This window comes from Phyllostomus discolor, chromosome 1, assembly GCF_004126475.2.
Source record: "Phyllostomus discolor isolate MPI-MPIP mPhyDis1 chromosome 1, mPhyDis1.pri.v3, whole genome shotgun sequence".
Lineage (NCBI taxonomy): Eukaryota > Metazoa > Chordata > Mammalia > Chiroptera > Phyllostomidae > Phyllostomus > Phyllostomus discolor.
In genome coordinates, this window is record NC_040903.2 from 57,978,892 (window position 1) to 57,991,928 (window position 13,037).

At 35.3% G+C, this 13,037-nt stretch overlaps 1 protein-coding gene across 5 annotated transcripts; it reads right to left on the reverse strand.

The window, feature by feature from the left end:
* Positions 1-4,095: 4,095 nt before the first annotated feature.
* THNSL1 (threonine synthase like 1) lies at positions 4,096-12,961 on the reverse strand. 5 transcript variants are annotated; one of them, XM_036023134.1, is made up of 3 exons: positions 12,752-12,961; positions 8,898-8,957; positions 4,096-7,505 (listed from the first exon to the last, which is right to left on the reverse strand). In XM_036023134.1, exon 3 carries the CDS (start codon positions 7,456-7,458, stop codon positions 5,227-5,229), a length of 2,232 nt encoding a protein of 743 aa, XP_035879027.1. In that variant the 5' UTR covers positions 7,459-7,505; positions 8,898-8,957; positions 12,752-12,961; the 3' UTR covers positions 4,096-5,226. The 5 variants fall into 5 exon arrangements, with proteins under 5 accessions (XP_035879027.1, XP_035879024.1, XP_035879035.1 ...); XM_036023131.1 differs by having other exon boundaries at positions 8,792-8,957; XM_036023142.1 differs by having other exon boundaries at positions 12,808-12,960.
* Positions 12,962-13,037: the final 76 nt, after the last annotated feature.

Here is a 13,037-nt window from a genome sequence, read left to right on the forward strand (position 1 = left end):
GCTGGGGGGACAGTTTTCTGCTAGACAGAAGTGCTGGCAGAGGCCATTGTTTCTTTTCTGAGATCCTCCCCGCATAGAGCTGGCAAGCAGGTGCCATATCTGAGTATTCATCAACCTGGCTTACAATGTTCACCCCACCCAACTTGCAGGCCTACCCAAGCCATTTCCAGTGGCTTTTCCATACAAATTGTTTATCTTGTATTCTGCTGCAGACTTCCCTAAAATCTCTCAAAGGCTAACAAATTGCAAACAGGCAGCATCTGGCCTTGGCATGCCCCATACCTTTCGTTAATGGCACCAGGCCTGGCACTAGATGCAGCTGGCCTTCGTTCTCACCTTGGCCTCTCCTGAGACCTCCAAGTCCAGCACAAGTAGCAAATGTCTTCAGATCACTCTATAGCTTCTACCAATGGTCCCAGGCAGAGCACAGGCAGTGGCTGACCTTGCACCTCCCAGGAGGCCCAAGAGCCAGTTCACCCAGTGGACAGCTACAGACCACACCAGATTACAACTCTTATTATCTCCACAAGTGATACACTCAAGAGGCAGACTTGATGAACACTAATACCCAACTAAAGCAAGTCCTGGTCTAGAGATTGGCTTCTACATAACAGCTCCATTGCTGTAGTCACAGCCGGTAGGCCTGGGGGGTCAATCCCTTCCAGTGATACCAACTGCAGTCAAGGCTCAACTATAACAAACTAGTGCACACAGCCCACACAGAGGTGTTACTGGAGCAACCATTCAGGTAACCAAGGAGGTTGAGCCATTGGACCCTACGGGACACTTACTGCACAAGACCACTATACCAAGTCCAGGAGATGCAGCAACTCTATCTAATACATAGAAACAAGCAATCAAGTTTCAACTATAACAAACTAGCACACACAGCCCATACAGAGGTGTTACTGGAATGCCAGTATGAAAAACAGTATAGCAGTTCCTCAAAATTTTAAAAATTATATGATCCTATATCTCCACCTTTGGGTATATATTCAGAAGAATTGAAAGCAGGGTCTTGAGGAGATATTTGTACATCCAAGTTTGTAGCAACATTATCTACAATAGCTAAAATGTAGAGACAACCAAAATGACTATCAAGGGGTGAAGAGATCAACAAAATGCAGTACGACATGAACGGAAACTTGAGGACATTGTGCCAGTGAAATAAGCCAGTCATAAAAAGACATACTGTACAATTCCACTAATATGAGATATTAGAGCAGCTAAATTCATAGTAACAGTAATAAAGCAATTGTTTATTTAAAAAAACACAAAAATGCCATTAAATTTATTAGATGATATTAAATTGACTAATTTTAGGGCTCATTTCCCAAATATGAGAATTTATTTAAAACAATTCATTTTGAATTAATTTAAAATTATATATAAATTCCCTTAATATTTATGAATGAAATTTAATCAGCCATTATCAACTCTGTATTTTGTAGACCACTAAAAATCTCAATGAAGTCTATGATGATAAGTGAAAAAGTGTTGCATCTGCAGTCATTTCAGTGCAGTGACATCTCAAGACAATTGAAATTGCCAGTTAGATGAAGAAACAGTCTCAAGAAACCAGAAACTTTGAAAAGAAAAATAGCTAAAATGACCAATGCACCATTCTCTAGGAAACAAACTCAAATTTTGTGTGGAAGGCTTCAAGTCAAAATACTGTCAATGTATGAAGCTTGACTTCTTTTTTTTCTTTTTCATTTTAGAGGAAGAAAAGAATGGAGAGGGAGAGGGGGAAACACTGACTTGTTATTCCACTTATTTATGCATTCATTGGTTGTTGATTCTTGTAGATGCCCGGATCAGGGATCAACCCACAGCCTTGGCATGTGAAAACAATGCTCAACCGAGCTACCTGGCTAGGGCATGATTTCTTGTCTTTGACAGGTTCCTTTCCCAGGAAGGGGGCAACTTCCTTGGCTTTGTTTTTTTTTGAATCAGGGCTTATTCTAACTTTGATTGTGAAGGAGGCTATTTGTTTTCAAAGATTCAGAGATAAAACTAATGATTTTTGTGATTGTGCAGTACACAGATGGGGCCCACACAAATAACTATTTCATAGATTTAATTCATGTTCCTTGATTTGGGACAAAAACTGTTATTTATGTTTCTATGGGTTGAGGTTCATAGCTTTTTTTTTTACAAACATTAAGTAGTGTGAATTATAAAATGTTTATAAATGATTTAATGGGTTAAAATAGTATTTTCCATAAATCATTATTTTTAAAAGTGAATTGCTATTAAAATCTAACAAAAACTCACACAAAGCAAGTTACTACCTTCAAAACTCTATTTTGATGGAAACATATTTTACAATTTCTACTAATATGTAATTAAAACTAATTTCTTCAAAAATCTTACAAATTCACATTATAAAGTAATGTCAAAGATAGTTAGAGCCAGAAATTATAACAATATCCTGCAAATTGATAATTTTCATTTCATAAACCATAAATTTTTATCTTAATGCCAAGATATACAATCTATTTTGACATATCATTAGAATCACAAATGTTTGCAAGCCCATATTCATTAGGCTTCAACACAAATTTTATAAAATATATATATTGAATACAAGAACAGATAAAAATTAGACAATCTGAAATATCCATTAACTGGTAAATTGATAGGTTGACCTACTCACATTATAAAATATTACATAGCAATAAAAATTAATGAACTGTGGCTTCACTCATTTGCATGAATGGATTTTAAAGTTTTTTCATCAAAAGAAGGTGATGGAAGCATACATACAATGATTCCATTTACATAAAATTCAAAAAGAGGCAAACTAAGCAGTGCAAAACTATAAATACAAACAAAGCAATAATAAATAGAAAATCTAGGATAGTGGTACCTCTAGGGGAGAAGAGAGAATGTAATAGAAGAGGGGCCACAGTGGGTATCAAAGTATATATAATGTTCTATTCTTAAAAGAGAGGTCATGACCACATGTGTATTTGTTATTCATCCTTAAACATACACTTTGTATATAATCTGGAGATAACGAGGAAAAAGTAGAGACCTGTATGCAGACAACTCTTTTTGAAGATTATATGGAGAATATATGTGGACAGTTAGATGTTGTTTTGCTCTTATGCTTTTTCAGATAGGAAGACAGCATCCGAGTGGCGTAGAAAAAAAGGTTCCATTAGAGAGAAGTTGAAGAAACAGGAAAGGAGACAACTGATAAAATAAGTTACTTGAGTACTTTGAAGGACGGAGTCCAAGGCACTCCTGAAGAGGTCTGCCTCTGAAAGGAAGAGGAATTTGACCTAATTTCTAAGTACAATAGGAAAGGATAGAAACAGGTGCAGCAGACTTACTATATTTGGTGATGGGAAACCAAGGTATGTCATTATCTGATGGCTTGTTCCTCCTCTTGAATGAGGCACTATCATTAGCTGAGAGGGAAGGACCAGAGCTAGTTTTGAGAAAAAGTGGAAGTGTGTTAAGAGAACAAACTGACCACACATAAATGCAGGTGCTTTCTCAGACATTTTACCTTACCTATTTCCCTTGTCTCTGTCTAGAACATATTTCCTCTTCCTCTCAGAAAGTTTTCCCATGCTTCAAGACTCACCTCACATTCTTTCCTCTGAAACAGAAACCTTTCTGACTATTCCATAGTAATATTTTCCTAAAATATTACACTTGACTTTATCACTGTTTCACTTATGGACTGTCTTGCAGTAGCTGTGTTGTACATGACTTGATTTTTATGTGTTGTCTCCATAACTACAGTACTTGAGGGCAGAAACTTTCTTTTGTGAAACTGTCCCTCCCTCTTTCAGAAAGTGTATTCTCATATACACATTGAACATTTAGATGTATTTTCTAAATGTCATCTTCTGAAACAAATATCCTTAAAAGCAAATGATAAAATAAGAGTGAACTTCAAAATCTCTATTATTTTCTTACAAGTGCTCCTGGTTTTCAATTTTTGGTTTTAGAACTTATTTTCTAGAAGTTAAGACAAAGAGCCAAGGTTAATACATAATTGGTTTGCATTTTTAAATTTTAAACAAAGTATTTGTGTTCATTAAACTACTGATTTTCTAAGTAACTTTTAATTTTTTCATGGAGGTAGTTCTCCCGGAAAATGAAGTAAAATATTATCAGCAATGACAAATCATGTTAGGAATGCCATCTCGTGGTTGAGAGTAGTCCATTACACTAACAGGTCCTTTCAATGACAATCTTCTTTTTTTTATTGAGAGAGAGAGGGAACTGATTTGTTGACCCACTTATTTATGCATTCATTGGTTGATACCTGTATGTGCACTGAGCAGGGATCAAACCTCAACCTTGGCGTATCTGGACAACACTCTAACCAACTGAGCTACCTGGCCAGGGCTCAGTGACAATCTTTAATTCAGAAAAAAAAATTCAGTAAATTCACAAATGTCTTGTTAAAATGTATTGTTACGACAAAGAAAGAATTAAATATATGCATCAGTTGTGTATGGTTTTAGTTGTCAAAAAGACACTCTTCATTGTAAAGAGAGACAATTAATATACAGGGAAACGGCTACCTGTAAATATACTTCAATTAAAAGTATTTACACACACTGAATTTTGAAAATTTTTTTCTCTTGAAATAGGTCATTTTATTTCTGAATCCTGATCTTCAAACTACATACTGTAACTATAAACATCCAAATGGGAGTGAAGGACAGAGTACTTATCTAATTTGGATGGTGTAACATACACACAATTATTTGAACCCAAATGAATTCTAAATAAAGTTAAAAACACTGACTCAACTTTAATAGATGAGCTTACTACTTCATACAGACAAGTTAGCCATTTGAGTGGTAAATTATCTTTCTCATCAACAGAGAACTAGTAATGATTACAGATATAGTAGTTAGCAACTGTGCTTAAATATTTCAATTGCTAAATTGAATATCAGACATTTTAGTCCACCTAAAAGTGGGGGTAAGGAAGTGGAAACCGATATATCCAAACACAGCACAACAGCACAAGGGTCCATGCACGATGCTTCCCTTTTGTCACTTCCAGATTAATGATCCAAGGAGCATGTGCAGGTACAAAGTTCAGTTGTAGAGATTAGGCTATTGAACTTCCAGAAGATAACAATAAAGACAGAAATATTTAAATTAAAAATGCTATTGTACTCCAAATCAACTTTTGTGATTTATTACTGCATGCTTATTACCAGAAAAAAATATTTTACTCAGAAAACTTTTATGTGAACTGTTTTTGTATTAGTTTTTCCACATGACTCTTCAGGACGTTCACATCAGCTGCACAGACCTGGTACTCCATCTTCTCTTGCTGTTTTGTTCTCTCTAGTATAGTCTCATGTGGTGGAGGTAAAGCATTGTATGAACTCAATAAATAAAGCTGACTTGATGAAGTTTGGTTGATGTCTTGAATCTTTAAAGCTTGCATGATAGCAGGTGCAAACTTTGAGTAATGGGCTGTAGATGAGATTATCACTGGACAAGTCTTGTCTTGCATTCTGTCTGCAACCACTTTTGCAACAGCAGTGTGTGGGTCCAAAATATACCCCGAAGTATTGTAGGTGGAGTGGATAGCTGCTAGGCATTCCCCCTCAGAGCACCAATCAGCTACAAAATCCTGTTGAAGTTTCTCAACTAGAATCTTTTCTATCTGGAAGTGATGCTGCTCTTCTAATTGATTAAATAATTTTGTCATTAATTGTCCATCTTTACTAGCCATCAAGTGTAAGTGTCGTTCCAGGTTTGAAGATTTGAGAATATCTATTGCTGGTGAAAAGGTTTGTGCTAATTTTCTTCCCCTTAGATCATAATGTCCTGTTTTTATAAAATCAGTCAAAACGTGGTTCTGATTAGAGGCACAAATAAATTTCCGAATAGGAATCCCCATCATTTTGGCATACACTGCAGCTAAAATGTTACCAAAATTTCCTGTGGGAATACAGACATCCACTGGGCTTCCAAAAGAAATAAATCCTTGGCTAACAAGATCAAGATATGCAGAAGCATGATAAACTACTTGGGGAAGCAGTCGTCCCCAGTTTATGGAATTAGCTGAACTTAAGATTGTTCCATATTCCACAGTAAGAAAGCCAGTAAAATTGGAATCTTTAAAAATTCTCTTTATAGCTGTCTGGCAAAAATCAAAATCTGACTTGACACCCACTGCCCATCCATTTTCTTTCTGACTACCAATTATTTGTGCTTTTTGAAAATCACTTACTCCGTTCTCAGGAAAAAATGTGGCCACGGCTATTCTTTGTTTGTCATTATCATTAAGATGACTAAAACCATTTAAGACAGCACTCCCTGTGTCTCCTGAAGTTGCTACAAGTATCATATAATTACAACTTGGTGGGATACAGTATGCAAAAAGATGAGGCATAAGTTGTAAAGATAAATCTTTAAATGATCCTGTTGGTCCATAAAACAACTCCAAGATGAACTGGTTGCCAGAAAGGTGCCTGATAGGGGCAATTTTTGAGCAGGTAAAGTTTTCCCCATAAGCCTTTTCAATCATTTCTCCCAATCTGGCAGCAGGTATGTCAGCAGGATGTATACACTTTTCTAATAGTATTTGTGCTCTTTCTACATAGGTTGCTCCTACTAGGCTTTTCCATTCCCCAGAGTTTAATTTTGGAAATTCCTTCTCAGGAACAAAGAGTCCACCATCAGAAGCTAACCCCTCAATCACAACTTCGCTAAAGAATTTTGTTGAAATCTTTTGTTCACAGTCTTTAGGCCAAATGTGTCTTGTTGAAATGAATGTTTCTGAGTCCACATCTTGATATCTTTTAACTGCATTAAGCACTTTGTCAGCTACCTTCTCTGGGGAAGCTCCACTTTCACAAAAAACACGGGTATCGTACCATTTCTTGTAATACTGTCTTCTTAATTTAAGTAACTCTATCATAGATGTCCCAGAATTCTGACCTACAATCCTATCTATTTTCATTAATTTTAGACGGCTAACTATATCTGTTAGAGGTACATCCAAGTATACAATGATTCCATTTTTCTTCAAATGCCACATGCTAGCATCATGCATTGGATTGGACCCAGTAAGGGAAATTACACTTCCAGATGCAGAGAAGTTTAACACGGCTTTTCCTTCCTCTTCTAAAAATTGTTCATTACCAACATCCTGTAATTTTTCAGACACACTCATATTCCAGGTTTTTTCAAGGATATCATCATCCATATCTATGACACAACAACCTAGTTTCTGACCTATTATTCTGCCTACTGTTGTTTTCCCAGCTCCAGGCGGTCCCATCAGGATAATATTTTTGTCTCCAACAAGAGAATGGGTTGAGTGCCATGACTTCCTTAATTCCGCAAGCACAAAGGTTCTTGAAAGAAATAGCTGTGGATGTTTATCCATGTTAACATGTATAACAGAAAAACATTTCTCAGTTATTTGTTTCAGATGCTGACATCGGTTAAAGTGGAGCATTCTCTTTTCACTTTTCTGCCCAAGCCAACCTAAAAACTGGCTTTAGCCTTTTTCAAAACATAAAAACAAACAAAAAACATTTGGTTACTAATTTCAGGACTTAAAATCCTGACAGTAGTGAATATAACATAACCATGCCCACAGTACATAAACTATTTTAAAATCTTCTATATTTACGAGACATTTAAAAAGTATTTGAACCCAAATTCTCATATGATGTATATTATATTTTTAAAAGTCGTTTCAAATTTCAAGCCATTGAATAATCAAAACTTTAATAATTTGTAACTATTAAGCAAAAGGAGCTTTATTCAAAAAATGCTGTATAAGATACTTTTTAAAAATATATGCCACATCAAATTAGCATTGCTTTTACTATAATGAAAATTGTTTTATGGTTTATAACCCATATGATTACTTGGAGTTGGAATGCTATTTACTTGCAGTTCACAAATGCTGATTAATACACTTTATATTTAATTTCTCTCTAGTTACATGAACATGTTGGTAGTCTATCATGTTACTCATAAATTTCTTAGATATAGTCTTCACAATAGGAAACCAGAAGAAAAATTGCTTATAAAATGCTTAAATAACTTTCCAAAGTATAGGGCTAAGGTATGACATTTTTTCTTATGTGACTTTTTTATGCATACTGTTAAGAATCATTCTTATATTTTTTTCATACTGAAGACCTTAACAAAAAGCTAAAATGAAAGGTATAACATGCAAATAGTTAAGGAAAAGTGATCAGCAGCAGCAAGGTCAAAGGCTACATACATATAACTTTATGTGCATGGAACCATCACTTAGGTCTCTGTACTATAATCATCATCAGTGGAGAGACTTAATTAATATTCCAGACTTCAAAGTGATAGCAAAAAAAAACCCCTCAAGAATGTTACCAATGATAAAAGGAAAAAATTGTTCTGGCATCCAAAGCAGAGCTGCAATTCCTCACATGGGCCAAATCCCTATTTTTGGAAATATACTCACTATTTTAACACAAATGTATGCCAGATAGGTCAAAATTTTAGTCACATGTATATAACACAAATGTATATCAGACAAGTCAAAGTTTTAGTTACATGTAGATGCAAGTTAATAACTTCTGCCAAATTTATTTAAATTGACTACAGTAACTTTACTGCCACACAGTGGAGCTTTTCAAATGTTCTGTGGTAGAACCAAAATGCAACTAAGCTATACTAAATGTTAGATGGTATATTTAAATATGTTCAATCATTTACTATTACAATTATCAATTCTATTTCAACTATGTTCTGTAATTAACTATTTAAACCATTTTAAGCTAACACTGAATTTAACTTACAAGTTAAACTACAACTGAGAAAAAATACATTTCCTTATTTGGCTTTCCAGCTTGTATGTGTTATGCTTAACTCCCAGTGACTTGTAAACATATGATACACACCCACCAATCTTAGACGATGAGTTTGCTGAAGCTGAGGCAAAGTCAATCTTTGCAAAAGTGAAGTCTACAATGGAAAAAATTTCAAGTTAATCATAACTGCATACCATACCATAAAATTGTACACATAGACTAGTATATTATTAAAATGTCCATCTGAAATATTTAAAGTGCAGAAAAATAATGAATTGTTTCACCAAGTTTGTTATTAAAAGATTAAGATACTGCTTTTTTCAACATGTGTCTTATTGTAAAGAAGAATTTTACTAAACAGTAATGAAAAAATTTGTCATCAAGCAATATAAAAGACAATATAATCAAATAATTAAAAATATAAAATTTCTCACGATACTTAAAATTTTAATGATTTAACGGGGGTTATAAATAAATTTTAGCCAGAATTCACAAATATGGAAGCTGTGAAAGTGAGGAACAACTGAATATCATTTTTATTTGTGATTCAAACCTATGTTATTAGACATTTTTCATTTATTTATATGTTAGTATGTTTTTCAGTATAAAGGTCACAAATAGGCAATTTTTCCTTAGCCAAAGGACAAAATTATATCAAATTAAATGAAAGTCAATCATGTAGGAGTCAGTAAACAAAAACAGTACTTATAGACCAAATCTTCTGCCCATAAAGTACTCAGTTTTTATCATTAATGTTCTCAAATACTTTTTGGAGAGCCAACCAAGTTCTATACAAAAATATTTTAGTTATTAACTGCTCAGAGGACAGAAGACCTACACAACTTCATTATAAATTAATAATTTTGGATAGGTTTTACTACCGATCACTTGTAGTGGGGCTTTTACTCAAATTCTAATGAATATGTTTTAGACATAAAAAGAGACACCATTTAGGTAGGTAAATGAAAAGGCAGTGATATGTCAGGATCACAGAAATAACTTTAAAAGACAAAAAAGGAATGTCTACATGTACATGTTAATTCAAGTACTATGTGACATTAAGGCGCAAAATTTAACAATTTTACTGTGATAAACTGATCAAAACAATTAAGAATTCAAGGGGGAAAAGTACAGTACTCACTTTTCAAACTGCTTTTAAATTATTTCTTAAGAATGCTAATGAAGTTAAATTTTAAATCAGAAATACAGGCTAACTTTCAGCAATTTATTTACAGTGATGTTTCCCTAAGTTTACCATTAGATGAATGATAATCAACCAAAATCATACTCAACCTGTTACCAATTTTTAGTTTCAAAATGGTCCACAAGAATTTTTTGATTCCATTATAAAATTAGTTTTCAATTCCTCTGGGAAATTGTCAAAATCCTACTTAGTCAAAATGATTTAGTATTTTTCACCCATTTAAAATAAGACACAACACTTCAAAAACTATTTCATGATGAGAAATACCTATAGTTCAATGAACTTTTGGAGGTATTTATGCTGTGATTATGTTTGTCATCCTATATTAATGCAATTTCTATTTAAATTTCTCAGAAGAATGACTAAACCTAGTCCACTGTGAGGAAAGATACTGAGGTTTTTAAAAATTACTGCATTTTTACAGCATTGTTTTCCAAGAAGTAATTAAGAATAAATGAGACTATACTAATGACATAAACTAATGCGGGGCAGGGGCAGGTAAAGCTCTGCTGCTTCTCACTACTCAGCAAAAATCCTCTAAACAAGCTCCTCTTTGCATAGAAATTGTGAGGTGGAGAGTGTGAAAGGACCACACACTCCAAAGCCATGTTGTAATCATAGGGATCTTACAATCAAAAGCATATTTTTACAAGTTCACCACTCACTGTTGCCTTTACCTTAGTATCAAAGCTAAGCATTTCCTGTTGTTTCTTTGTGCTGTTAGTTATCCCCTTAATGCTCTTGAATATTTAATTCAATACTTTTAAAGTACTTTTCCAATTTATAACTTAGAAAAATATTTTAAAGTATATCTGTCTTTATAAAGGGTTTATTTTCCTCCCAGTTGTCTCATTTGTATTCACAACTACACCCATTTTATTCATCTAACTAGATTAAAATAATCTTTAGAAAAAAAAACCAACAAAGTCAACCCTACTTCGGACGTACAACCACTTATATCAGGGGTCTGCATGAACTACAACCCACAGGCCAAATCTAGCCCACTGTTCATTTGTAAATTTAAACTAAGTTTCAGGGAACATAACTTCGCTTTCATTTGTTCATTTGTTCAGTACTGTCTTTGGCTGCTGATGAGCTACAATGGTACCATTCAGTAGTTGCAACAGAAACCACCTGGCCTGCAAAAACTTAAATATTTATTAACTAGCCCTTTACAAAGTAATTATATGATCTCTTATGGATCCTGTGGACATACTGGACATAGGCTTACCTATGAACCATAGGCTTACTGGACATACCTTGAATGGTATTGCCACTTTGAGGGAGTTATAGTAATTAGAAATACTTTGTTAACATGCTTTCAAAAAATAAACAGAATTACAGACCAAGTATCTAAGTAAAAAGTTATTTTCCAAATGATTTAACAAGTTCCATAATAACGATAAACTAAGTATCTTATAGTGAGATAAAATTGAGTTCAGTAATTTTAAAACCACAATAAACATAACATCAGCGAAAATACTGTATTCAGAAACACCAGGAAGTTAAAACGAAAGCCAGTCAGCACTTATTAACTGAAGAAACGTTTTTCTTTGCCCCTACTGGCTCCTAAATGAACTGATTAACATAAACAGTCTTTAAGTGTTCCTTCTAATTAGAAAATTTCTAAGTTTTTGACAATGACTATCCATTTAGCTAATAGTATTACCATTCTGAGTCCTTAGTTCAAATCTCAGTATGTAGGAAGAAATTCTTTTCTACATATTTGCAGAAATTCTTATCTACAGAAGAATTTCTATATACACTGACCAAAAAACCCCAAACAAAAAAATACTCAAAGGGGAAACAAAAAGGTGAAAGTGACATATATACATGTTTTGAAAAATAAAAAATCTGATGTGGAGAACAGGGGAATCATTCCCAAGGTGTCACCGACCTTAAATAAAATATTTGTTAAATGCCTGGGATAAAAATTAACATCAACTGGCTAAAAAAAAAATACATTAACACTTATCTAATGAAATTCACCGATTCCCAAATGGTAAGAACCCACACGATCAACAAAGCCTTTTAAGTAGGAACTTAAAAAGTTAATTAAGACACCACATGCTTTTAACGCCCCCCCCCCCCCCCCCCCCCGCACTGAGTAGACTGGCAGTGAGACGACCAAAACTGGGGTTCTGTCCCATCTTCGAACATCATTATTGTCTTTGGAAATGACACTTGTAAGGTCAGCGCAGAACCATCTACCTTCCTTCCTGAATTACACTGCCAAAATGTTTTTTAGAAATTCGGAAGTCGAAGCTTTTGAAGTTTCTCTCGGGAGTCATATTTGTATAAACACGTTTATGTAAGACCAAATGGTTTGAGAACGGAATAAAACTGCCTCTCCTAAAGATAAATTTTCAAAGACACACACGTGAGCAAAAACTAAAGGGCCCATTTAAAAGGCTTCTTCTGGTTTAGGTTACTGGTTTTTAAAAAACAAAGCCCACACAAATGTGGAGAAAGACCTAAAGAGAAGGGGGCGGATCAAGAGTGAAACCCGACGGAAAGCAGGAACTGTTAAGGTGCAGGAGCTATGGGAGAAGCCAGGTCGCGACAGGTGGATGGCGGAACGTGGGCGCACGGGGAGCTCAGGCCAGCCTAGGCCAGAAGCAGAAGAGAAATGAGCTGAGATGACAACGAGGAAGCGGAAAGGGGAAGGTACAAGGGGGATAAAGCATGCGATGGGAACGGACTAGTGACTATAATCTCCCTTTATTTTTCCTCAATTAACTCACCAAAAAAAATCACACTGAGAAGACGGGGATAAGAAAAAGGAAATGGCAGGGAGTACCCAGGAGCTGCCAGTGTCGCCTTGGTATCGAACCCCACACCTATAGCCCTCCCCACACGCGACCAACGCACAGGCGCGGGGGCTCACTAGGCCTGCTCCAAACCCGCTCTGCTGACCCTGCGACTGCGCCGGTGCGGACTTGCGCGCCGCACTCAGCACCCACGCCCAGAGCAGCCGGGCCTGGCACGTGACTCTGGTTGGGCGCTCCACCTACGAGTCCTCCCAGCTCC